The 25709-nt window shown below is 44.0% G+C and overlaps 1 protein-coding gene across 5 annotated transcripts in view; it reads right to left on the bottom strand.

Annotated features, from left to right (window-relative positions):
* znf512b (zinc finger protein 512B) overlaps window positions 1–25197 on the bottom strand; it is a 30621-nt gene extending 5424 nt beyond the window's left edge. The window contains exons 1-15 of one of the 5 annotated variants that reach the window (XM_037103007.1): window positions 23794–25197; window positions 22124–22270; window positions 10575–10654; window positions 10290–10418; window positions 9773–9948; window positions 9375–9658; window positions 9199–9270; window positions 7883–8017; window positions 6173–6300; window positions 4947–5039; window positions 2572–2670; window positions 1737–1886; window positions 1295–1636; window positions 943–1044; window positions 725–787 (exon numbers count right to left, since the gene is read on the bottom strand). In XM_037103007.1, the coding sequence (XP_036958902.1) occupies window positions 725–787; window positions 943–1044; window positions 1295–1636; window positions 1737–1886; window positions 2572–2670; window positions 4947–5039; window positions 6173–6300; window positions 7883–8017; window positions 9199–9270; window positions 9375–9658; window positions 9773–9948; window positions 10290–10418; window positions 10575–10654; window positions 22124–22256 (1986 nt within the window). In that variant the 5' untranslated portion in view covers window positions 22257–22270; window positions 23794–25197. Of the gene's footprint in view, window positions 1–724; window positions 788–942; window positions 1045–1294; window positions 1637–1736; window positions 1989–2571; window positions 2671–4946; window positions 5040–6172; window positions 6301–7882; window positions 8018–9198; window positions 9271–9374; window positions 9659–9772; window positions 9949–10289; window positions 10419–10574; window positions 10655–14707; window positions 14822–22123; window positions 22271–23793 lie in introns of those variants that run through there. The other 4 variants (XM_037103006.1, XM_037103009.1, XM_037103008.1 and 1 more) reach the window with 4 other exon arrangements.
* Window positions 25198–25709: the final 512 nt, after the last annotated feature.

Below are 25709 nucleotides of genomic sequence, written 5' to 3'. Positions count from 1 at the left end.
AGGTTTGTTTCAATATGAGCTCTGTATATAAATCATTGCTCATCAATGTGAAGTTTAATAATGATGACTGAGTTATCACCGAGATGATGGTTTACAGGCACATGTGCGTGCACAGCATTAATTATATCCAAAGTTGTGTCAGGGTTGTGCTTAATGGCAGCTGCTCTGGTGCAAACGTGGTCGTTTAAATGTGTTATTCTATGTTCCTCTAGTGCTAATGACAAGTCCATGATTTAGAAATGAAGCCTGTGCATCTGCGCCTATTTCCACAATGACTCAGATTCATAAAAAAGATTCAGGTCAGACGGCGTTGAGTGTTTTATATGTTTGGCTACTAAAGTTAGGTCACGTTGTTTAGGTCTCGTTGCTATAATGTGTTTGTCAGCCTCACAATGTTTTCAAATCAAAGGTTAGCCTTTACGACTTAATTACATTGTCTTTGAAATTTCTCTTTTGCCATCATGTTTATTGTCATGCTGTCTTGTATTTTATTGTGGAGTAGATTGTAGAGTCGAGGTAGACTGCAGAGGCCAAGTACACAGGCAGAAAAATGATTTACCAAAAATAGAAGTCATGATGAGAACAACAATCGTGACCTGCCTATGAACTACAGTACGAATCTAGGTTAAAATTCTGCGGGAATTCCACTTGTGTGCATGTGTGTGTTGCTGAAGAGACAAACGTAATCAGGTCAGTGGCTGTGCTGCAGGTGAGTGTTTTGTACCTGGCTGCAGTTGGCGAGGTGAGCTTTCAGTCCTGATACACTGGAATACACAGCTTCACAGTTCTGTGATGAAAGAGAAACAAACATCCATGTGAAATTGACAGCCTTTTATTTGTGAAGCCACTGTTCAAGTCTCTGAATCAACATTTTGTTAAGTTCAAATATGGAAAGTGATTTTGTATAGATGGTGACACACTGAACCAGTCAATGCTCTTTACTTCATTGGTGCAGCAGATGAAGCCCTTCTCCTTGACTTGGTTCTTCCACGTCTCTAATAGCTCTGGGCTGAAGTTGGGGAGACCAGGTCGGGTGTAGTTTAACTATGTAAAAGAGAACATTTACATATTTACATCAGTAAAAGACATTCCAGTATTCTTGGAGGTGTTCTAGTTTTCAAGTAAGTGTATAAAAAAGAAAGACTGAGGAACAGATTCATTCGCAGCACTTGCACCTGAAATGTTGGCTTTGATGTGTGTCAGTCTGATCTGATTTGTACTTGTGCAAATGTGTTTATGTCTGCTAGGAATGTGGATCATAATGTGACCGGTGCACCTGCTCTCTTGTCCTCACCCTCTTGCTATCAGGCACCAGGTCATCCTTGATGCGGCGCTTGGTGCCCCAATCTTTAGCCAGCTCATCCTCGGCTATCTCCTGCAGGTGGAACACCGCCACCTGAGCTGACCGGCGCCTCACTCTGCCACTGGGGGTTCGTTCAAAGTCATCCCCCTGGCTCTGGTTCTGTGCTGCTTTTTCTTTGCCTCGCCCCCTCTCCTTCTCCTTTTCCCTGTCATTGTCCCTGGCTTCTCTTTCTTTCTCCTTGAGCTGGACGGATGGTGCTTTCTCCTGCCAGTCCTTCTTCTCAGGCTGGCTTTGCTCCTTCTTGCCTCCTGATGGAAGTTCCTCAGAGACAATCTGGGGGAGCAGTAGTGGAAAATGTCGACAAACTTAGAAACTTATCACAGTAAAACAAAGCAGGAAACAGAAAAAAGCACAGCTATAACTACGATCTTACCCTCTCTTTGCCGGTGTTGTTGTTGGTGTCAGTGATATTGTCCTTGTTGTTGTTGGTCGTGGCTGTCATGGTGGTTGTAACAGTTGGGGAGTGTTCGGTGCGCACATGATAGTCTCTGCCGGCCTTGGAGCGGTAGGTTTTTCCACAGCGCTGGCACAGAAACACAGGCTTCTCATCGTCAGAGAACTCTCCCCCACAACGTTTCTGGTGATACTGGTAGCCCATCAGACTGGAAAAGTGGGCTGAACAGCCCTGTATATGTATATGTATATGTGTGTGTGTGTGTTGTGTGATCGTGTGAGGCCGGTGACAGAAATGAGACAGAATGAAAACACAGATTAAGCAGGAAATTGGGTAAGCGGAACAAAGTGTAGGTTTAATGGCACAATATTACAGCAGTTGGTCAATATTTTGCGGCTACTGTTAAAACGACAGAGATAACAGGAGGAAACTGCTCATTTTTCAGTGTGAGGACATGTCACAGCAGAGAGTCTATTTTTTGCAGCTCTCTCTGCCTTTTTGCACTCTAGTGTGAGTAATGGGAAGCAGAGTGTTGATGTGGTTTTGGGCAACATGTCAAGAACAAGGCATAAAGGAAAAAGGAGAGAGAGAGAGAGAGAGAGGGAGAGGTATAAGGAGGCAGACGCAAAAAAGAGGAGCCTGAGGAAAAGGGAGAAACCAAATCGAAACTGGCAGATGTGGAGAGAGGAAAATGTGACATGAAAAGACAGGAAAGTCAGGCAATGGAAATGAAGGACACCAGAAAGCAGAAGTAGTGAAGAATGAGAGAAAGGAAAAGAGAAAAGGGACACAGGAAGAAAGAGGGGGTGCATACCTCAGTAGGACACTTGATTCGTCCCATCTGTTTGAGCACTAGGCGCAGCCTTTCTCTCTCCTTGTGCGTGTCGCCCGTCTGGCCTTCGCTCCCCGAGGGCTGAAGGGGAACAAACACAACGTCGCGTAAGCGTGTCCCACCACGTCAACTCCCCCTCCCTCCTGACTTGGGAAAAAAAATGGTGATGAAAATGTGTTTTCCATCTCATGTGTTCACACTGTGCCAGGATCATTAAATGGTTTCATGGTGAGGCTGTTACTCAAGGCATGTTTATGACAACTGTCAGACTCGTGTTTTCACTCGACCGTGGGCTTGTGCCAAACCCCAGCCAAGACCAGAACAACAGATGGCGGGGCTGCCAGGGAGGAGAAAGAAGAGAAGTGCAGGGGACTGGAGAGAGTCTGGACTTAGTGAGGAATCCCAGTGGAGCGGACTTCATGTGTTTTCTCATGTGTTAACACGAAGAGAAAGGGCTGAGATGACTGAGACACAACCTAAGTTTTTCTGTAAAGGTAAGAAGCGGATGGGAAACTGTGACAGAGCTTAACTCCTTCGAGTAAATCATCCTCAGGCCAGCGGGCAAGAGAACAGACACCAGCTCAGCCACTGATTTACACTGGGGGCATGAAACAGCATCAGCATGTATTCTTAATGCCTCTATCAGAGACAGAATGAGTGCAAAAGAGCAAGCACAGGAGAAAGAGAGTGAGACAATAGGTGGCAGCATCACAGTAGCAACAGCAACATCAAGGTCAAGCTCAGTGGGTGACCCCTGTCCTTCTGTCGGCCCTCTGTGTTTTCCCTACACTGCACTCGGGCTGTGCCACGTGACCACACTGAGCACATGATGGTCCTGAGGTGAGTGGAAACGCCAAGTCAAATCATATACAACAAGCAAGTAACTTCGTAACTCATAAACAAGAGAAGACTCAATGAAGATTCAACAAAAGGTAACACGACCAGCAACATTAACAAAAACTAATGAAAAAATTAGCAGAAAAAGTAGTACATAATCACATTCTCTATATCATTATAAAGATCAACTACCATTGGACAATACAATACTGTATCTGAGTGCATTTACAAAAACAACATATCTGACAACAATATAAAAAAAAAAAACGCAAAAAAAAAAAAAAAAATCTCTTTAAACATGTATATGAATACATATAAAAAGGCCTCAATGACCTGCTTGCTCGAAAACCCGACCCAAAACACACTTAAAAATTTTAAAAAATAATACGCTTCTGACACCGGTCACACCTGCGAATGATAAAAGCCTTCTTTGATCGGCACAATCACAGGCGCCAACACAGAAACACAGGATGAACACAGTGACGGCTCTCAGCCTGTCACAAATGTTTTCACTAATTAAAAAAAAAAAAAGGTTCGGTATTTTGCTGAGAAAAACTACCTTCGAGCATCTCACTTTTAAGACACACACACACAAAGCTGGTGGCTTCTTGCTCCGTTAGACTGGAATGCTCTCAGTAAAGTCGGAGTACAACAGGTCCAAACTGAAGACAAATGGCTGTATCAAACAGTTAAACCAGGCTGACACAGACCGCGCAGCCATCTGTCATCACTTTTAAACTGACGGTGACACCTAAAGCCCTTCACACACGTATCCATGCATGTTCACACACTATATACTGTCATATACTGCTGGAAAGAAAGCTCACGTAAACACAAACTCTAATGCCGCATGTTGCAAGGGTTGATGCACGTACGTTCATTAATCTTTCATGATACTTTTTGAAACAGGCAGTGTTGAATTATTCAGCAAACTTCATAGCGGTACCATTGCTCTAATGCAGGAGTGTCGTGATAATATCTTAATGAAGCTATCTGCTGTCAGAGTTAAGACAGCTGCAGGGAGAAATGTGAGTACTTCAAGGACAAGAATACAAGTTCAAATGTTTGATCCTTTACGAACCCCCGAGATCAGATTTTTTTAAGAGAAGGGCACAGCAGCTGACGATGAATATTCACAAGATAAAACGCAGTATAGCTCATGGGAAACTAAATGTATGTGTATGTGTACATGCACAACATCCTTCACCAAATACAGTGAAAGCTGACACCAGCAGTAGGGTATGGTGGATGTCCATACATGGAGTCACAAGTGCAAGTTTGACCTCATACTGAACGGGAGCAGTGCTTCGGTGTGGTGTCCAGTAACTAACCACCCTGGTCAGTAGGTCAGTGTGACAGTGAGGAAACATAAGACCGCTGTGTTCCAAAAGCATCCTCATCTGGACTACTGAGTGATGGATGAGGGAGCAGATCGGGTCAAAAATAAAGCTTAAGGGACCCGTTATTAAACCGAACTTTGGAATATGACTAGCTCATATGTATGCATGCGTGTGATGTACCTTGGTGCTGTGTTCAGCCATGGTGTGGTAGTTGAGGCCGGCCTTGGACCTAAATTGTTTGTGGCACTGCTGGCACTTCAGAGCATCCTGGAGCTGCAGGGGTTGAAGGCCAGATAGAGGATCAGATAACATTTTCTATGAAAGGAAACTTACAAGTCACACTCTCTTTGTAATGATATACTCCCTACGCATGTTCCCTTTTCACATATTTTCAAGATACATTTTTAAGCTTTTTCCAGAACCTCACAGCATAACATAACATCTTATCATGAACGTCATGACAATACAGTTTCAAGCAATTTATCCAAAATTCAAGCACCTTTCACGCCTTGAAAAGGCTACATGAAAATTACCCTTTGGCTACACTCTTTATTGGATCTATAAAAAATGGCAACCTTCATCTATAACCTAATATAGTTTGTTACTTTTGGTCAACATAAAGCACAAAGGACCAGGAAAGCCAATTTAACACAAAGTGTTCTTTCTCGTAGATTTCGCTCCACACCTCAGTATTGATCTGGAGGTGTTTTGATGGTGAGTGACCCAGTGGTAATGTGGTGATTCTGTCATTGCTTAATGGCAGACTGTCACTTTAATAGAGTCATACGGGCCACTGGGCCAAAGAGCCATTAAAACGGCTGTAGGAACACGTCTCTCTGAGGGCCTCCAGGCTGCTGCACCAGTCCTGCTGGGCTGCTCTCGGGGAAAAGCTCAATATAATGCAGCTGGATTAACTTCTTCTGCACTTCACTTCTCTTCCATCTTTTACGATTGACCACAATTGAGTGCAATGCAAATGAACCACATGCTTATACAGTGTCCAGCCCCATGTTTCATTTCACTGACATTAGCTTTCCTATCAGAGCAGATGAGTACAGATTATTACAAGAGAAAACTGGTTGGGATTACTGTACTGAGATACTGCCTAATGGTATTTCTGAGGACTTCCAATCAATATGATTACAGTAAAGGCTCCCTTGACTCTGCACAATAGGGTCCTCGGGGACAGGTATCTAATAACACTGCAGTCAAAGTTATAATCTCTAGCGTAAACTATCCTATCGGTTGAGAAAGCTTTATTTTATAATCAGGAAAAAAAGCACTTCTGGCTCACAAAAGTTTTGTCAGTATGTAAACTGATATTACATGATGGTTTCACAGAGAGCTCTGCTAGACAGCACACTCACTCACTCCCAGTTTGATGGACAGCGTTATTGCCTACTGACCTTCTGGCAAATCTCCATGTGTTTCTTGAGGCCGTGGATTGTTTTCCGGGTGACGATGGAGCAGGTTGGACACACCACTTCACCTCGCTCTGAGATCGCTCGCTGCCATTGAGTGTCAGGAACAGCACCTTAGAAACATGCAAAAGCGGTGTTACTCTCAGTTAGCCAATCGAACATTACTGGGGTGCTTTTTTGTTGGGTCAGATAACTTTGAAAAACAGTCAGTTGATGAATAGAAATGACATGGTGCATTTAAGTAACATTTTTCTTGTAATTGTAATCTGATCTGAATACCTTTAGATTCCTTAAAATTAAATATTGAAAATGTTACACTTTAAACTAAAAAAATGTATGCAGCGAGTACCACAAATATCATTTTTCTCTTTAAAAATTTAAAAATATTTACCTCTATTAAAAAAAAGGTAATACGCATATTTTTAAAGATATTTTGGGCTGATCATACTTCTTTATTTTTTTTGTCATCTGGATCCTTAAAACCAACTGTTCTATAATATATTACTATCCAACCCTGCTGGCATGGTTTTGTACATGATTCCTGTTTCCTTCTTTTACCTCTTAATTTTATGCGAGTGTTGTGCAGTTAGTGAGTCGCTGATGTAAATAATCTCTGATTGATTCCCTGCCAGATATTACAGTAGAGCTGTGTCGGTTAGTCAATTAACCAATCAGCTGATAGGAAAATATCAGCAACAATTTTGATGATCAGTTCATAATTAAGTTATTTAAATCAGCAAACATTCATTAGTCCCAAAGAGTATTTGGTGCTATTATCTGTTTTATATTGTTATTGACTGAACAACAACAACCTGAAGGCTTCACATTCCCTTCTGGGAAACTGTGAGGGGAATTTTTCATAATTCTCTGACATTTTTTACATTAAATGGACAGAATAACTGACACAATCAATGATTAAAATAATCACTAGCTGTAGCCCTGAATCACTATTTTGTAATAGTTATAATGTGTCTTATTTTCCGGCCAAGAGTTGAAAAATTCCAGGAATATTCAAAGTGGAATTATCAGGAATTTATGGAAATGTGTAGAAAATAACAGGAATAAAATAAGACTCTGTCATAAGAGAGAGAAAAAAAAGACTTTTTACCACATTATAAGCAGAACTGTTTATAATCCATTGTTATAAAAAAATAAAATAATCAACAATTCAGTTGAGTTCAACTTTAATTAAATGCAGCTCACTCCAGTAATATAATCAAGTGATTGGAAGCCTGTAGTTCTTGGCTCAGACTGTGCAAAAGTGTTGGCAGTAGTGGTGGATGCACACTTGATGGGAGAATGCACTGTGCATGCAGAGGGTTGTAATTTTACTGACTTCCTCTTGAACGGGTAGTGAAAAAATATCTGTATGTGTGATGAAAGAGTACTTTTAAAATTCAGTGAAGCATACTTTTGACCAAAGTCTTGCCTTTTTATGTGTATTCCGCCCCCCCACAATTAATAAATATATTTGCTGTTAAATGGCACAATGTTAATACTGAAATTATTGGAAACCATCCAGAAGATTACCAAGAATTTTAATTGGAAATGTATCAACCCTTTTACAGCCCTATTTAGACCTAAGAAAAGTTATATAAGGTAATATTGTTTGAGCCTTTGTTGACTTCAAAACTGGGTCACGTCCTAAATTGTTATGAACAAACTGACTTATTAAAATACTGAGAAGATGTTCACCAGAGCTCGTTGTGGCTGGGTCTTTCTTCGACGACTGACTCGGCGTAGGTCTTCTCTGGGGCTCCTCGCTAAACGCGCTCCCCTCCGGTCTCTTCGCGCGGCCTGCCTTCAGCTTCTCCTCCACCTTAGTCATACCTACAACAAACACACGGAAACATAGTCATGGTAGTATAATTAATACTCTCATTGAAAGTATTCACAGTAAAGTGAGAGATACGGGCATGGAGGATAGATGGAGGACAATGCTGTACAAGAGAAGTACTAAATAAAGGAAAGTTGATACTGGGTGATAAAAAATAGAAAACAGAGAGAGAGAGAGAGAGAGAGAGAGAGAGAGAGAGAGAGAGAGAGAGAGAGAGAGAGAGAGAAACGAGACAAGGAGGTTGTTTAAGTTGGACTGAATCGGTGACAGGCAGACTGAAGAGCAAGAGAGAGCAGCGAATCCTGCAATCTGTGGATGAAGTGTTTGATAAGTAGTTTGCAGCCCTGTGTAGGCTATATGAGTCACTGAGCATTTTCATATGAATGAGACAGAAAGAGAGAGAGAGAGTGAGAGAGAGAGACACACAGAGAGAGAGAGAGAGAGAGAGAGAGAGAGAGAGAGAGAGAGACAGATACAGGAAAGGCTCTGTGTGACTGTGTGACTGTGCGAGTGCGACGTGTGCTTGGTGTGTGTGAGTCGCTGATTCATTTAGCCGGATATGAAACACCTCTGCAGTTGCCACATTAGCACTGTTAAACGACCAGTACCATTGATCAGCAGCAGTGGGGAGCGTTCACAATCACTCGAGCAGTCAATCTAGTTGAAGTTCCTCTGAATGAGGCTCGCAAACCCACAATTCTCGTAACTATCTTCAATCAGTGGTACATATGTCCTCCCATTGTATTTCATTATTCAGTAAATTATGATATGGATCCTGTGACTTGCTGTATTGTCAGTAAACAATGATGAATCAGCTGGTACGTAGTAACAAACTCTACTTCTACCCGCCACATAGTTGTTTGATTGTTGTGGTAATGTGTAGAAAATGTTTCAGTGTTTCCCACACCCCCAGGTATATTCGGTGGCCCAATTTGTGGGCTTGTTTTTACTGTTGTCAAAACTGTTGTGATAACAGAATTGGGGTGAGAAATTACAAACATGACGTGCGTTTTTTGGACAATATTTTAAAACATTTTGCAAAAGAGCAGACACAGACTGAAAGAGCAACAGGAAGGCGAGGAAAGCCCATTGTGTGCAATAAGGTGGACAATTAATTCTGAAAAAGATTTTCATTCTCGGGTCATTAAATACTAAAGCTTTACACAGTTTTTACCTTTCAGTCCAAATGTTCCAGATATAGAGGGCTGCTCTCCCGTGAATTTCTTAGGCGTTTTCTGCTTCCGTCCTAGCTCAAGAGAAAAACACGGAGCAAGGACGGGTCAAACACATACAAGCGTTTAACGAGGACATGAGAGCTGCGACACAAAGAGTAGTAAACTGTAATCTTACTGTGCCTCATTCGCTCCGGGTCTTCGTCAGGGTATGGAGGGGGAAGGCTGCCCCCCTCGCTCTCGCTGCCGCCCGCATCTGACGACGTGCTGTGGGACTGCGACTGCTGGGACTGAGACTGGACCGGCTGCGACTGGTGAATCTGCTGTGAAGGCTGGCTGTGGCTGTGCTGTTTCCTCTCACTCCTCTGGTGGGCCAGCTCCCCATTCTGAGAGGGCGTGGACACCTCGTGGGTCTTTTTCACTTTGAAGAACACCGGAGAGGGAGAACTGTTCTCCATGGGCCTGAAATCACAGAGCGAGGGAGGACAATATTTCGGGGCAGTCAGCATTGTGACGTTATGAACACGCTTGTGTGGCTCAGTGTGGGTGGGAATTTGAGCTCTAAATCCCAGTCACCTTTTCTTGGTGTTGAACTTGATGGGGCTCTTTTGAAGCTTAGACTGCTCGTCCTTGGGCTCCACACTGACCCTGTCTGGGTGGTTCCAGAGCTTGTGCTTCTGCAGGCGCACCTTTGTGGCAAACACTGCCTCGCAGTAGGGGCAGCCGTGACTCAGCTTTTCAGCTATGGGGGCCTGAAGCAAACACAGACATGAGGAGAGGGGATTTAAACTGAGCTCCCTCCCTAGGCACAACAAAATGACACTGGGCAGCTTTTACTGGAAGACTTCAGCTGACTAATCAGAGGTTCCTGAAACAACAGCTCATGTAATTATCACTTAATATTTGGGGTGTGAGCGTTATAAAGTCCCTGGAGGTTTTAAACTCGGATTTAACTTTACAGCTAATTCATCACCAACTGCAATTGCCCCTCTTTTGGTGCTTTTCTCCAATAGCTTTATTGTGATGAAGTCTATACTGAATCATGAATTGGAAATAGCCGCATAGCGGGAAATAACAGAGGTAAGTGACTCACCCCCTGGCAACGTTGATAGTGGTACTTGAGGCCATAGATGCTGGGAAACTCTAACCAGCAGCCTGAACACGGACACTTAACCCTGGTGCGACGCTTAAACTCTTCCTTCCATTGTACTATCATATGGGCCTGCTCAGGGGTCAGGAAGAGAGAGTTCAATACAGGCAAAGATTATTGCTATACTGTGCTTTGTATATTGTGCATAATCATGGGGAGCTGCCTACTCTGAGCAGGAGGAAAATGAAGCCCACTTCAAACACCCAGTCAGTTCAAAGAGATACTCACAGGGATGCTTCTTAGTTCCTGCACTTCTGCTTTGGGACGACCTTTCCTCTTCCCCTCTGCTGGCTCATCACATACCGGACCTGGTAAAATGAGAGGCAAAGCCATATGTTAGTGCAGATACCGCCAGGGCTTTACATTCACTGAATGGAACACTTTAATTACAAGCAGGACAGAAAGTAATTGGAAAGAATATCATATTGTGATTATTTGGACAGATATGACAAATGCTGTAAGAGTCAGGATTTTGCTGGAAAGAGTCCTTTTTTGCACCACATTTTCACTGAAAAATGTATTGAAATTGTGTGTTTTTTGCAGTGGTCTGAACAGAACAAGCTTGTCCCTTTATAAAAGACTGTGATCATAGGTCGGTGCATCTCTGTAGCACCACAATGCTTTATTCATGATAGCATTTTCTTCTCACAAGAAGCTGACTCAAAGTGCTTGACTCAAGAGGTCGGTGTGTTTACCTGCAAAATTATAGCTCAAAAACAGCAGATAACAGACAGTACTAGAGTTGCTGTGTGAGTTAACAGTTTGAGTTAAGCATCGAGAACACTACCAACAAAGCCAACCGATCATAGGGTTGCTCTTGGAAGAAGTTCAGTGGGATCTATAACAATGCTATTATGGCACATTTTACTTTAATGAAAAAATTGCAGCTCCTCCAATTTGGATATATTTGGATGCAATTAATTGTGAAGCTCTAATTACAATGGCCAACGTTACGATCTAGAATCACAAAAGCTTCAGTGTGCCATGTTCTTGATCCCAAGTGGGGAAACTTTGCCTTAGGCTTAGCACTTCTAGTTATATTCAAGATATTTCACAAAGCTCCACAAGTAACCAACATGAATAACCCTCTAAAACCTTGACAATGCTTGACACCAAATATGGACATAAACACATACAACCAAAACAAATACTCTATACACAGGTAGTGGGCAAGCTTTAGGATGTATAAATCATGTTTTGGGGCCTAAAACTTCCTTTTGCAGACAAAACACAAAACTGTTCTATTCTAGACTTGGTTTAAGTTGAGTCAGAAGGGTTAAGGTTAGTTAAGTAGACATTAAAGTTAGGGTTAGTCAATCCCTAGGAATTGTGTAAATCAATGTAACATCTCTGAACTGAACACAAGTGTGTGTGTGTGTGTGTGTGTGTGTGTGTGTGTGTGTGTGTGTGTGTGTGTGTGTGTGTGAGAGAGAGAGAGAGAGAGAGAGAGAGAAAGAGGGCAGTGAAGGCCTTCAGTTGAGCCAAACAGATCAGCTATAAAATGCTAGCGCCTGTGTGAACCACTGACACAGCACCCAGCAGACCGACTGCCTCAGCTCTCTCTCTCTGCTTCCTCCCTCCCTCCCTCCCTCCCTCCATCTCTCCGCTTTTTCTCACCCCGTGTGTGGCTTTCTCACTTTCCCTTCTTTTACCCTCCCCTCCCCTCCCCCTCCCTCCTCTTTCTCCATGTGAACTTCAGGCGGTGCGCCGGCTCATTACTGCTCTCTTCTCTGCTACAATTAGACCTCTGCACTATAAGCCCTGCACTCCTCTATACAGTCCCACTTGAGAATGGGAGGGAAGATGGGGGGGGGGGGGAGATGAGTGTGTGCATGTGGAGGGGAGGGGAGGATAGGAAGTGAAGGGAAGGGAAGAGAGAGAGGGGGAGAGAATTGCAGTGGCAGATGACTTCTTCGTCTGACCAAGCAGAATACTGAATGACAGTGCTGCAGGTAGGAGCTGAGGCTGTATTCTCCACCCTCAGAATGATATATCTTTACATGTGCTCTCATCTCCTCTGCATTGATCTGCCAGGACCAGATAGTCGCAGCAGAGACAAGGCGAGCACTGCTTCTGTAGAGCCTATTCAGTCATATCAGATCTAGAGAGCGTCAAAGGGAGACTACTCGAAGTAGAGATGATAATCCTTTGTTGTGGAGTGGAATGCAGCAGTGTTCTTGCACAGGCTTTCTTTTGAGTCTTTTCGACTCCTCCACACTTAGGTACATGACATTATCTCTGCCTAAGAGAGGATGATTTGGAGGGGAAAATCACTTATCATTATTTGTATTGCTCACACGGTACCTGCAGTTCAGCGTGTCGAGTGTTTGGAGAGGGACGCATCATTTTGTTGTGCTGGCTTTGCTGTGCATCACATTGGATTTGATACGAAGCAATTAAAGTGCCAACTTTCCAGCGATGAGGATGTTTACTGCTTTCTTCTTCTTGCGAGCGGCAACAGGAGGCGCGCATGCCCATTTGTGGCGGGGCCCAAACTGGATCAGAGCACTCTGTGTGCCTTCCAGGATTATCAGAATGGTTGGAGGATTTTTCATCAAATAAATGAATTGACTTCCTGCCATCGCTGCTCATATGAAAACAGGTCATGGTGGCAAAAGGGAAGCCTTAAAACTGAAACAACCATCCCCATGTGTCAGCACTGCTAACGTGCACAAAAAGACACTCTAACCCTAACCCGACGTGACGTGAGGTTTTACTACACAGTAAAAACGTTCCCTTTTTACCTCATTCGTCTTGTTTTTGTTTCTCACTCAAGCGGAGACACAAACACAGGCTGACGGATTATATGTAATCTTTTACCTCAGACTGGCAATAATAAGGTGGAAAAGAAAAAAATACGGCGAGGCTGAGTAAAATCGAATAAGGAGCAGCGCGGCATTGCTGGCTGTGTTTGGGAATAGTTCATGACACAAGGTGTAAACACACGCATAAAAAGCGCACACCAATACACACAAGAAAGTACACAAAACCATTACCAGTGTGTGCGGGTGTGATGTGTGTGCATAGATATGAGTGTATTAATATTCTCCGGGCGACGGCGCATTTCTCTATTAGCTGTCTGGGTAGCAGCTGGAGAGGTGATGCAGTCGGCGGTGCAGCTCTTGTGCTGAGGAGGAAATTGAGCATGCATTCTAATTCCTGTCTTAGAAAATAAAGGTCTTGTAAAAGAAAGGCATAATTAATGAATTCTGCTCTTGGGGAAAGATATGTTCTTGTTGCTATGGGAATAAGATCCACTTGCTTTAGTTACCACTATCAGAGGCCTCTTTTCAGCGAGCAGAACAATTAGGACCTCACGTAGAAGGCTATGATGTAAATAGGCTGGTGTGCACGTGTGAGCCGAGGCAGTGCAGGTGCAAACGCGCAGTGAAAAATGAAATTACAAAGCGGGAGACTTGTATTTCCCGGGGTGAACTATGCAAACACAAGAAAACGTGTTAAGTTTCTTACACTTTGCTTTGCCTGTCTCTGAGAACGGGTAGCACCCTCCGCCACTCCGACGTTCCAGCAATCACAACCATTGTCTTTGTACGAAACAAAGCGGGCCCATTGTGTCAAATCTAAACCCCCGGTTCTCAGGCACAGGCCGCGGGGATAAAACAGCTGTTCGACTAATGTCAGAGCATGACTCGCTCCCAGCTGTCTGCAACTGTTGCTCCACACTGCTTAATCCTCACAGAGGAGAAGACAAGAGGAGAGAGAAGAAGAGAGGAGTCAGGACCCAGGAGTGCAGGCAGCTGCCTAATGATCTCAAATAACCTCTGAGTTCTCCTAGCTACGCCTGCAACTGCTCCCCGAGTGCAAGGGTGCACACATTACCCACGGACACATACACACACACGCAGTAGCACGCGCACAGAACAGTCATTTGTTTTCCTCGACAAACACTCACACAGGAGCCTTTGTCTGTGTCGGCCACAGCGGGGTTTAGATGTACTGTAGCTCAGAAAGACAACGCACACCAAAACAAAAAACAAAAAAAACAAACAGCACTGACACGACTGCATGGACAGAGGAGTCACTATCACTACTTCCTCAATCTCAACAGACAGTAGATGGAGACACTGATACACCTGGAAACACTGCAGGGTAAACACAACAAAGTTTCCTCGTCTCCTGCATGTGCAAAGCTATCCTTGGTTGGACCTGTTATGTCGTCTCTGTCTCTTGCTTCTCTTGCTTCCATTTTCACTTTCACCTCTTCCTATTTTCCTACGCTACATTTCATCCCTCACTCTAATTCCCTCCCTTCTTTTGCTCTCTCTCTCTCTCTCTCTCTGTCTCTCTCTACACACACACATACACACACACAGCAGAAAATCTTTCCATCTTATACGCACCTCTTTTTGGAGACGTCCCCATACGTCCCTCCCAGTCAGGCCTGATTCCAGACAGTGAGTAAGAAGAAGAAGGAGAAGAGAGGTGGAGCAGCACCAGAACAGTCTTGCTACCCAGACACTGACTAACTGAAAGAAAACCAGACTCTCTCAGTGAGTGGGGCTCTCACCCTCTGTCTTTGTTTTTTTTTTCCCTTTCTCTCTCTCTCTCTCTCTCTCTCCCTCGCTCTCTCTCTTCCTGCCCTCTCTCTCACTCGAATTATGCATAACTGTGCATCTGTTGTTATTTCTGACACAGATACTTATTGACACATTCAAACAAACATGTTTTTCTTGAAAAAACTGCAAAGTACAAACTACCTTTTTCCCTATCTCCAGCAGTAAAATGAAATCACTCTGCTACCGAAGACAAATCAATGAACACCGTCATCTGCTGGGATTATACGGTATCATACAGAGTGAAATGAGCTACTTGCATCACGCTACTTTCGATGATCTTTACTGGTTCTGTGAGTTGGCCAGTGGCACTTTGGGGCTCAATATTAACAACAAGTGCAACAATTAATCAATTAGTTGTGTTATATTAATCTAAAACTATCATGATTATCTATTATTCATTTACTTGATTTAAAATAAGGAAAAAAAGGGGAAAAAATAAAATGTGAAGATTTTCTGGTTTCATTAGTCGTCCGTGACTGAAAACTTAATATCCTGGGATTGTGGAGTGTGACATTTGAGGACTTCATCTTGGGTTTTCTGACATTTTACAGAGCAAACAACTAATCAGTGAATAAAGAAAAAGATCAAACTGATTAATTGACAATGAAACTGATAGTTGCAGCCATGGACAACACATTTTCCAGTATGTTGATTATTTCTTTGTTTTCAGTCAAATTGAAATCACATTTAATCATCCCTTTTTGTGGTCAAACAACATTATGGTATTTTTTTTTTAAAATTACTACAAAGGTGCTAACATCATTTAAGAACTGTTAACCGTTTTTTTTTTTTTTTTTTTTTTTTTGATTACCAAAAGGATCAAAATATCAGAGATGCTTCTTTAGTCTCAGCCGGCTGGGTATGTGTGTCAGTGTATTTGAGCAGCTGGCAGGCTGACTGCTGGTGTAAGTTCTCGACCTATGCTTTTTCCTCTCATTTGTCTCAGATTTTTTTTCTCGGAGCACAGAGAGGGCACACAATTAGCACCAGCTAATTGTATACAGTACACAAGCTGCTGGTTGATTTGCTGCCCAGACTAAAAATAACGGCTATAATCTATTGAACAATAAAATTTTACATGCTGCTCAATGATAAAATGTTAATGGTCACTGAAAAGTACCAAATTGTATTTTATTTTTACAGCCCAATATCACAATCACAAATCTGCTTCATTTGTCTGTGGAGTCCTGTCATTGTGATGAGGAAAAACTCCCCAAAACCAGTTCAGCAGAGAGAACACAGAAAGAACCCTCAGGAGGATCAACAGAGCAGGATCAACAATATGCAACAGATATCGTACAGGCTCTGCATGCCACTGGACATATAGTTATTCAAGTCATCTGGAGGATATTCATGTATTTTTTAATAGCACTGCATAAATCCCAGGAAACCAAAACATCACATTTCGTCACATCGCCAGTCTTTACCAATATCATGCAGCCCTACCAAACAGGCCCGCCTCCTCCGGCAGTAATCTGACTTGGATTGTACTGTGTGTGCGCACAGGCCCTGTTATATCTATCTTTCTGTTTAATTTCCTCGATGTTGTGTCGATTTTTCCCTGTTGTATCTAATATCAGATATTTTCAAATTATGGCATTGAGGTTTAAAATCCCAGAATCATGACAACGCTGAACCACACAGACCAGTGGTAGACTATCAGTTTACTAGCGCCACTTAAGCACACTTACAGCAGCCAAATGAAAGAAATGAGCCCTGGCTTGAGAATCCAGCTACATATTCTGGTGACTCAGAGCACCTTGACAGCCTCTTCAGACCTGCATTGATTTTTACAGCCTTCCACATCAGCTGCATGCTTCATATTATTGGAAACCTAATCTATCACCTGATGCCCATTTGGCTCGGGGCCAATAGTGTGTTTAGTGACATCCAATCACAACAGCTTTGGATGACTGGCCACATGTGGTATGTGGTCAGTGAATTCCCAGTGGGGTAGATGCATTTTAAATATAAGACTGACTGAACAGAAAAAAAAACATATATCATGGCGGAATTTTGCGTGTATGTACTGAGGCATGTTGCAGTGCACACATTGTGCGTATACCAGCAGCCATGACAAAAAGGGCCTATGTTTATGCAACAGCACATACAGTATAAGCGAGCCAGACAGACAATGCCTGCTCCAGACTGTTTGCAGTGGCCTCCTTATGGACAGTGACTCACCAACTCAATCTCTCTCCTCTCCCATTTCCCTGTACTCCTTCTCATCTGCCATCCTCAAGCCTGCCAAATAAAGGTGTGACAAAAATGACGAAGGACTCTCCTCAAAACAAGATGCAGCGTCAGGCTGAGAAAAAGCACCAGAATTGAATCGCATCCCAAAACAAACATTCTCCGATCTATAGCTCTTTATCGATTCCATCTTTTGGTATTGGGAGACTCAAGGCATCAGCAGACGAGGACTATGAAAAATAAGAAATACGAGACGTGAGGAGAGTGAGGATGGGAAGTGGGTGAGAGCAGGGTGAAGAAGAGGGTTGCAAAGACTGGATAGAAGGTGGCGGGGATGGTGCGGATGGAGGCCCCGGTGAATCACTGCGGCTGATAATGCTGCCTAATAAGAGAGACATGACATAATAAGAGGATGAAATGGAGAGGAGCGACGGTTATGTGTGCAGAACGGGACAACAAACGAGCGGGAGGAAGCGCGAGAAAGCAATAGTTGGAGGGAGAAGAGCGCGAGATTGCCGCTGAGGCAAATATGCAGGGTCAGCAGATGGCGTCTGCGGGCTGAAATGAAGGTCCTGCAGTCAGAGTGGTGGACTGTCATTTTTCAGAGCACACATGCCAGAGTGCGCGTGCACAAACACACACACACACACACACACACACACACACACACACACACACACACACACAGACATGCAAACACAAACAAAAGATTTCACATTCGTGCACAGCTACAATCATATGAACCTATGCCCCCCGACCCATAGTTATAGAGACAGCACACTGCACATAGTACACTCAATGGAAAGACTGTGTCCTGAGATCAGGTAGAGTACTGCACCACTCTCCAACAAAGCCAGAGGATGGTCAAACCCTCACACACACACACACACACACACACACACACACACACACACACACACACACACACACACACACACACTCGCGAGCCTAGACTCATTTATGCTTGCATTAATGTTTGCATAAAGGGCTTGCCTAAAGCATTTGGCAGGGCAGCATTAGCTCTGTCCAAACACTTTCACTTTAGGTTGTTAAACAGCTCGACTCGCTGCTGGAGAAGCAGAAAATGACAAAAGTAGTGGGCTCTAATAAGATGTTAATGTGAAAAAAATGCGAGAGCAAGGAAAAGAATGACAGAGCGAAAGAGAGCGAGAGCAAGTCACCCTCAAGGACCACATCCGTTGCTGCAAAGTTGTCTGGTGTGGCAAGGTGACAGCTCAACCACACCGCTCTAGGAAAGCACACAAACCCCATTTGCAGCCTTTTGTTTCCATGTGTAAAAAAGCATGGAGGGATTTCAGGAAACCACGAGTACAAAAAAATAACCCGCCCGGCCAGACAGGATTTCTTCATTGTTACATCATGCAAAGTTTCCGACAAGGACGTTTACCGATCAACATGAGGTTGGATAACTCAACGAGGTGCAAGAGCCTAAACTTTGCCTGGACACGGAACAAGGGCGCAGGCTGGGGTAGCTGGTTATATGATGAGCACATTGTGGACTATGTGCATAGACAGAGCACTGCAAAAAATAAAAAATAAAACATCCACAGGGAGCCTTAGATATTGATGCCTTTGTTTCCCAAAACTGAGGCTCACAGCCCCCCTGGGAAAGACAAGCTAGCACCAGGCTCATTATGATTAGTAGCATAGCATCCCTCTTCATAATTAGCGACAGAAAGCTCGAGCCAGTCACTGGTGAGTGATGAGATAAGGAGGCCGGTTTTGTCGTTAAAAAAAAAAAGGTAAAGCGTTTTGATAAAGAAAGTGTTTTGCTGGAGGAACAACACAAAGTCCAATCACAGTGAATGAATACCTTTCTGCTTTCGCCTCAGCTACATCTGAGTGAATCATAACATGCTCCAGGTTTAGCAGAGTGGATACGGGAATACAAATGCCACTGTAATTGAGTGCCTTTTTTGAAATGAAAATGTAAAAAATCCCCAGCCATTCCCTATACTCTGCTTCATGTGTAAATCGATCCCGTCTGCTGCACCAGGTTCTGCATGTTTTCCACGAAAACCTTGCTTTTTTTCTCCCCCCCAAGGTTGCTGCTGGATGTTCTTAGAGAATCTTCAAACCTCATAATCACATAAAAACTCAGTCCACTAATAACAGCTAAGCCTCTCTAAAGGCGAGGGAAACCCCTGGTAGGGTTCCAGATAAGAGCAACTTTCCAGCCAAACAGGACAATTTTTTCGACTACAACGTGGTGGAATGTAGATTTTTATCTTGTGCAATCAAACTGTGCTGGAAGCTGTCCTCAGAACAGACTTAACAAACACAGGCTCTTTAGCACAGACTTGCAGTCCCAAAACTGATATAATTACTGTACTGGTATTTTTTGAAAGGCTTTACTTTAATGAGAGTCTAGGGCTGCAAAATTAATCCCAATATGGCCATGTGCAATATCCAAATCTGTAATGAGGAGCTGCAATTTTATGATAAAGGCAAAATGTGTCACAACATACTATAACAAACGAAGCACTGTAGTGCCACGGAGGTGCCCCAGCCTTTGGATCATGTTCTCCAAATGTAAGGAAACATTCTTGTTGGGTACAAATGAGCATTCCCACAAAAGGTTTTGGCTCGTACAGCGATCACAATATCTGTCAAAAGACCTCACAAGTCAAGGCAGATCAACTGTGAAAAAATGAAAATGAAACAGGCAGCCTGCAGAAGTCGAGTCTAAAGTTACCAACAAAAAAAAGTCCCATAAAGAGCGGGACCAAGCCACCGCCATCTGTGATAGCATTAACTGACGCACACACGCGCATACACGCTGCTCGCGCGCACACACAATCATCGGCAGTACTCTCATTAGTGAACCTAAGCCGAGCTTGTTTCTCTCAATTCACAGCCCTCAGCCTCCATCCTCCCTGCCTCCTCTGCGCTGATTGATTTATAAACACGTCCTCTTTATTGAGTCATAAAGTATAAAAGAAATCTATAAAACATAAAACTCTTGAGAGGCTGCTAAAGGAAAAAAAAGCTGTCATTCAAAAAACACTGCGTTGTGTTACAATGAATTCTTTAGAGCCAAAAGCAGCAGGCAGCCTGTATACAATGAGGAGCCGGAGACGGGACTGTGAGCCCGTGCTACACTGCTAACTATCAGACAATCAGGCGGATAAAGACACCAAATTAAGACGGTTTAAGAAATGTATTCACAATTAAGTGAGAATGAACTGTTACATGCTTTCCTACACTCTCTCGGTTGTATTACTATCCACAGCGAAGCAGCCACACTCACGCGGACAAATGCACGCACCCACACAGACATGCAAATCCAGCCCACAGGGTTGAACATTAACACGGAGAGAAAACAAATTGAAGCACCTAGTCCACTGTTCGTTGTTGCTGTGTGTGTGTGTCTGGGAATGAGAGGCTATTTCGTAGCAACCAAAACAACTGGGTCATATTAGACCGGCCTCAGTTTTCCAACTCTGCTGTACTCCATTAACAAAGTCATGATGATGTGCTGGTTATTGGATTGAAACATAATTCCCCCAGTCCGGCTCGGCTCTTTCCAAAATCTTCCATCTCCATCCAGATGGCTCTGGGTTTCACTCATGTCAATGCTTGGCACTACTTGTTTGTTTGGTTTCCTCACTGTAAGGCAGGCGGAGGAAAAATGTTGTCGTTTTCCAGGCCCTTCTGTGGCGAGAGGGGTAGGATTACATTGAGGCTGGGGGGACCGCGGATTCTTTGTAAAAACACAACCCATTCAAAAAAAGCAGCAGGGACAGTTATTTGTTTAGTACGGTGACCAAATCCTTGAAAAGCAACACTGAAGTTGCGAGCAGCTAGTGCAGAATCTCAAAAAGTTTAGCCACTGGAAAGTCAACTGGGTTTGGGGATAAATGTGTTAGCGTGTCCTGTTGTATACAAACAACATTCATTACACTTCTTCACCGTGTAAAATTCCCCCTGGAGGCAGTCCATGAGCAGACCTGGATCACACAAACAAAATCTCTCCTCATTCACGCATTTTTGAACAACTTGTAAAGAACATTGCACCACGATCTGATGTTGGTGTGTTGGTGTTTTCAACTCCAACGTCATAATTAAGTGGAAACAGACACCCGCCAGTTAGCGTTTTTTAAGTGCTATTATAGTTTGCGCTGCTGTGGCAAAGATATCTGGATCACTTTCTGTTTTCCTCATAGTAGAAACTACCATCGACACAGGACAAAACATGTAGTTTATTCCTTCATCAGTCTATAAGGGAGACAGATAGAAATGGTGCCAGGCTGCCACCGCGAAGCTTCTGTGTCAGAGATTTTGTGCCCAATAGCAGAAGTTTACAGGGAACCAAGCTAACCGCAGATGGTGTTTCTACTCAATAGCCATTTTATTATGCAACTCAAGCCGCTAGCCGCGCAACTCAAAAAAACGTAAAAACATGCACAAGCGAGACAAAATTTGTGTTTATCTATCAGTCTATAAGGGCTGCCAGCCTGCCTTTGGAAACAATTGTATAGTGATAGTTGAGTTTATAGTGTGAACCAGTCTAAATGCTGATGGTGTCATTAGCCAATGATAACTTTATCAATAACAATAGCCATCGTATTGGACAATCTAGCTCAAGCAAAAGACGTGTTAGATGTCGCTCCGGTACCTTAACTGGAACTGACAAGTTGTTGTTTTTTGGGGGGGGGTGAGGGTTATGTTATACCTTTGCGAGTCGGGGAAAGGGCCAGAAAAGTACATACATGGGGAAAGTTACCCTTAACATTAGTTGTAATTGTGGAAGGTTCTTTCACTTAACCAAAAACCAGATAGTCTTGTTGACTAAACCTAACCAGACTATAAACAAATAAAAAATAATATTAAGTCAACAATACAATAATAAGATGGGGGGGTGATGATGGTACTGGAGCAGCATTAATTATCCTGTTGTTATGATGTGGAACAGAGTGATAGCAGTTAGACCCCGAGGGCACCACGCTGTTTCTATTTCACGACGAACGGTGACTCGTCACTTACTGTGTCTGTTGTTGTTCTCTGGGCCCGGTGCGGTTCTGACAGACTCCTGAGGATGTCCATGCTTGGGGGTCCGGCCCCTTGGCAGCCCTGACGAGGACAGCTTCCCGAGCCTGGGGCCACTTGGGCTCTCCATGCCTGCGACGGCAGCTGAGGGGGCAGAGAGACACACACAGGAGAAACACTGTGGATAGCTGGAGGCAACATCGGGATGCTTCCTGCTGCTCATTAATCCTGTTCCGTTGCTCGTCAAAACATTATTATTAGCAACATCCACCGCATCGATACCCCGTAATAATGCCGTCTCCTCATTCCGCGGTGCACGTTCTTCGCGACAGCCATCGGTGCTGCCGGAGTGAAGGTTATCTGAGTGGAGAGCGCACACATCATCACTGGTGGTAATGAGGGTGTGACCTTCCATGTTTCATTTCAAAATCAATATTCCCACTTACACGCTAACTCCATGCTCTGGCCATGAAACAAAAGGTGAGTCAAAGAGAGGGAGGGGGGGGGGACACACGAAGCTCCCTTTTTTTCTTGAGCAAACCTCTCTCCATCAGGTCACAAAGTTTTCTGAGTTTCACGTGAGGGCCGATCCTCGTTTGTTGACTGCTAGATCGATTACACAGCACAGGCCGCCGACCCGTTACAAACGCCACGCTACTATTAGGCATAGTAAGCCTTGGTTGTCAGTTTTAAGGGCTCTGCGTGCTCAACCCCAAGTTCCCCGAGACCAGCATGGGACAGTCTAATGGATGAAGGCTGACAATCGCTAATTACGCTAAGTGGGACTGATTGGGATCCAACATGCTTTCTCTTAGCACACATTCGTGTCACTCTCCTAATGAATTACAACAGCACACAAAGGGGTCACCCAGCGGGGGGTCACTCAGTGTCTGTTTACACGCCATGCTATTCACTTTACATTGAGCGCCGACGGCTCATCCATCACGGCGATAATGTGGTTGCAAGTTTTTTTTTTTCTTTAGTTCTTCGGTCGCTGATAGATTTTTTCACTTTTGAAAAGAAAAAAAAAGAGGCACGTTGAGCTCGCTGCACGATTGCAAAGCTGCAGAAATATCACACACACACACACACACACGGAGACATGCAGACACCTTCCTTTTCCTGTATAATGTGTGAAGATATCTACACACGAGCATTTTAGAACAGGGCTTAAAATAAACAAACGTGAGAGAGACAGAGAGAGAGGCGAAGAAGTGTGCACTGAAGAGAGACGCTTGTAACAGTCTCTGACCTCTGTGTGCATTTTCCAGCTTGACTGTAATATTCCTTAGGATATAGCACTCTTTTTTTTTGGGGGGGGGGGGCTGTTACATGCCTACAGTAAACAAAACAAACGCTGCAGCTTAGGAAGAAGAAAAAGAATTCTACTAAACGACAGCCCTACATTACCATACATTCAGCTAGACACAACAAAACCCGGTGACACCCACTCACATCTCCTCCTCACACAATCCGCTGACAAACTCCAACCTGGAAATAAGTATTTTAGCTCCGCACGTGGCACACTGCCATGCTCTGTGTGTCTATGAGAGTGTGCGTGTGTGCGTGTGTGTGTGTGTCAACTACAACAAGGTTACTGAGTTTGCCTCTCATGTGGTAGAGAAGAAAACACACAGCTACACTTTCTTCTGGTCGGCCACACCTACCTGAACTGTCGGGCAGTCACCCAGCACCAGGGGCCGGGTGGCCCCGGGTCACCCACGTGAGGAGGGAGGAGGAGGTGGGGGTCAGGAGACAGGCACCTAAAAGTGGGCGTTTTTCTCCACCAATGTTACGTTACATGGCAAATCACACCTGCCGTGCGTCAAGGACCGGCCACACAAGGGGCTGGGGGGCCTGAAAGGAAGCGGACGGTCGTCACCGTCGTCCGGCGTCTCCCCCCCCTCCACCCACCCACCCTCTCTGCAGACGACGACGAGGTGGAAGAGGAAGAAAAAAAACACAGAGCCGGGCAGGAGAAGAGAAATGACAAATCTCGTGCGTACATGAAAAAAAGGGGAAAAATCCCGGATACTTTCACCTTATTCCCAGTTTCCAACAGCCTTGCCCCCCTCCTCCTCCTCCCTCCTCCTCCTCCTCCTTTCCTGCATTAATATGTAAAACCACGAGGACACTTCTTCAACCTCTTGTCTTCTCGTCAAACGCTTCCAGAAATATTAGAAAATAAGCCCCGGAAAGATTGGTAGGGTCCGCGACTCCTCGGAGGGGGAAAAATATTAGAATACAGGATGGTTTATATAGGCAGTGAAGCAAAATGGCGACTTTATTACGAAGGAGGAGTAAAAAAAAAAAAAAAAAAAAAAAAAAAAAGATCCTTGCGCTGGCTGGAGCTAAAGGGAGGCACAAAAATATGTTTAGTGCAGTAATTTCGACGGCAGCGACACAGTTGGTGAGAGTGAAAGAAGACGAAGCGAAGGAAAAAAAACGAGCCCGAAAAAAGACGCCAAAATCTCGGTCGCCGTGGGTTCACTCCTCGGCTCCTTACCTCGGGATTATTTCGGTGTTTTTTTCTTTTTTTTTCTTTTTTTTATACGGATATTATCTCGGCGGCGGCGGCCGTGTACAGTATTACAGTAATGTGTGTTAGGTCATGCGCGTATCCCACTCCACCTTTTGACAGTTTGCAACTACAGTCTTGAAAGCAACTTGCGAACTCTCGCGTTATTATTATCGCCGCCGTCGATATCGAAGCACGTTAATGTTTCTGTCTTAATAAAAAAAAAAAAAAAAGAAAAGAAGAAGAAGAAACACCCCGTCGCGATACCGACTCGTGCTGCTTCTCGCGACGTAACGGCGCTCGTTCCCTGACGAAGAAGAAGAAGAAGAAGGGAAAAAAGGGGTCAGGGCTTAAATTCCGTTAAATGAATCTTCGCCAAGTATTTTAATCTAGTTGCTTGCTAAATGATCTCCCCGTGCGTCCGCTTCCAGCCCCCCTGTAGCAGATCAGTCAGGGGGAAAAAAATGATCATAGTCCAGGCAGTGGCAGGCTATTCTTTGTCAATGTAGGCCGGTCACTGCAAGTAGATGTCTCCCAAATAAAAAACCCACTGGAATAATAAAATATGTCCCAAATTTTGCCTAAAGCTGGTGAGTTTGAAGCGAGGACCCCCCCTCCTCCATATAAAACCAGACCTTCATAATGATCTATGCCCCCCAGTCCCCCAAAATTCAAGGTCAATATTTATGCATGAGACACAATCCTATTCGTGTTAAAACGCATCTAATAATTAGGACGACACTCCACAATAGTGGATTTTTTTTTTAATTGCGACAGGCAGTCTCCTGGCATTGAAGTGGGCTAATAATAAATGTTTAACATATGGTGTGGAGCCACGTCTTCACCGTGCCACAGCTCACTGCATGAATCATTCATGGTGTCACTGCCACCTCACTCGGGCCTGAGCAAGGAAAACAAGAGAGGGGTCTCTCTTAGTGTTTGATTGGTGCCAGTCATCATGACCTAATATTTCCCTATTAGAGGGAAATATCGTCTGAAACCATGATGTAATGTGCGTGTGTGTTTAAAAACAATTCCCAGTGTCACTTCTGGGGGGCGGCAGAG

The sequence above is a fragment of the Acanthopagrus latus genome, chromosome 7 (assembly GCF_904848185.1).
Source record: "Acanthopagrus latus isolate v.2019 chromosome 7, fAcaLat1.1, whole genome shotgun sequence".
Lineage (NCBI taxonomy): Eukaryota > Metazoa > Chordata > Actinopteri > Spariformes > Sparidae > Acanthopagrus > Acanthopagrus latus.
The sequence above is the reverse complement of the archived record's forward strand: the minus strand, read 5'-3'. Positions and strand labels throughout refer to the sequence as shown.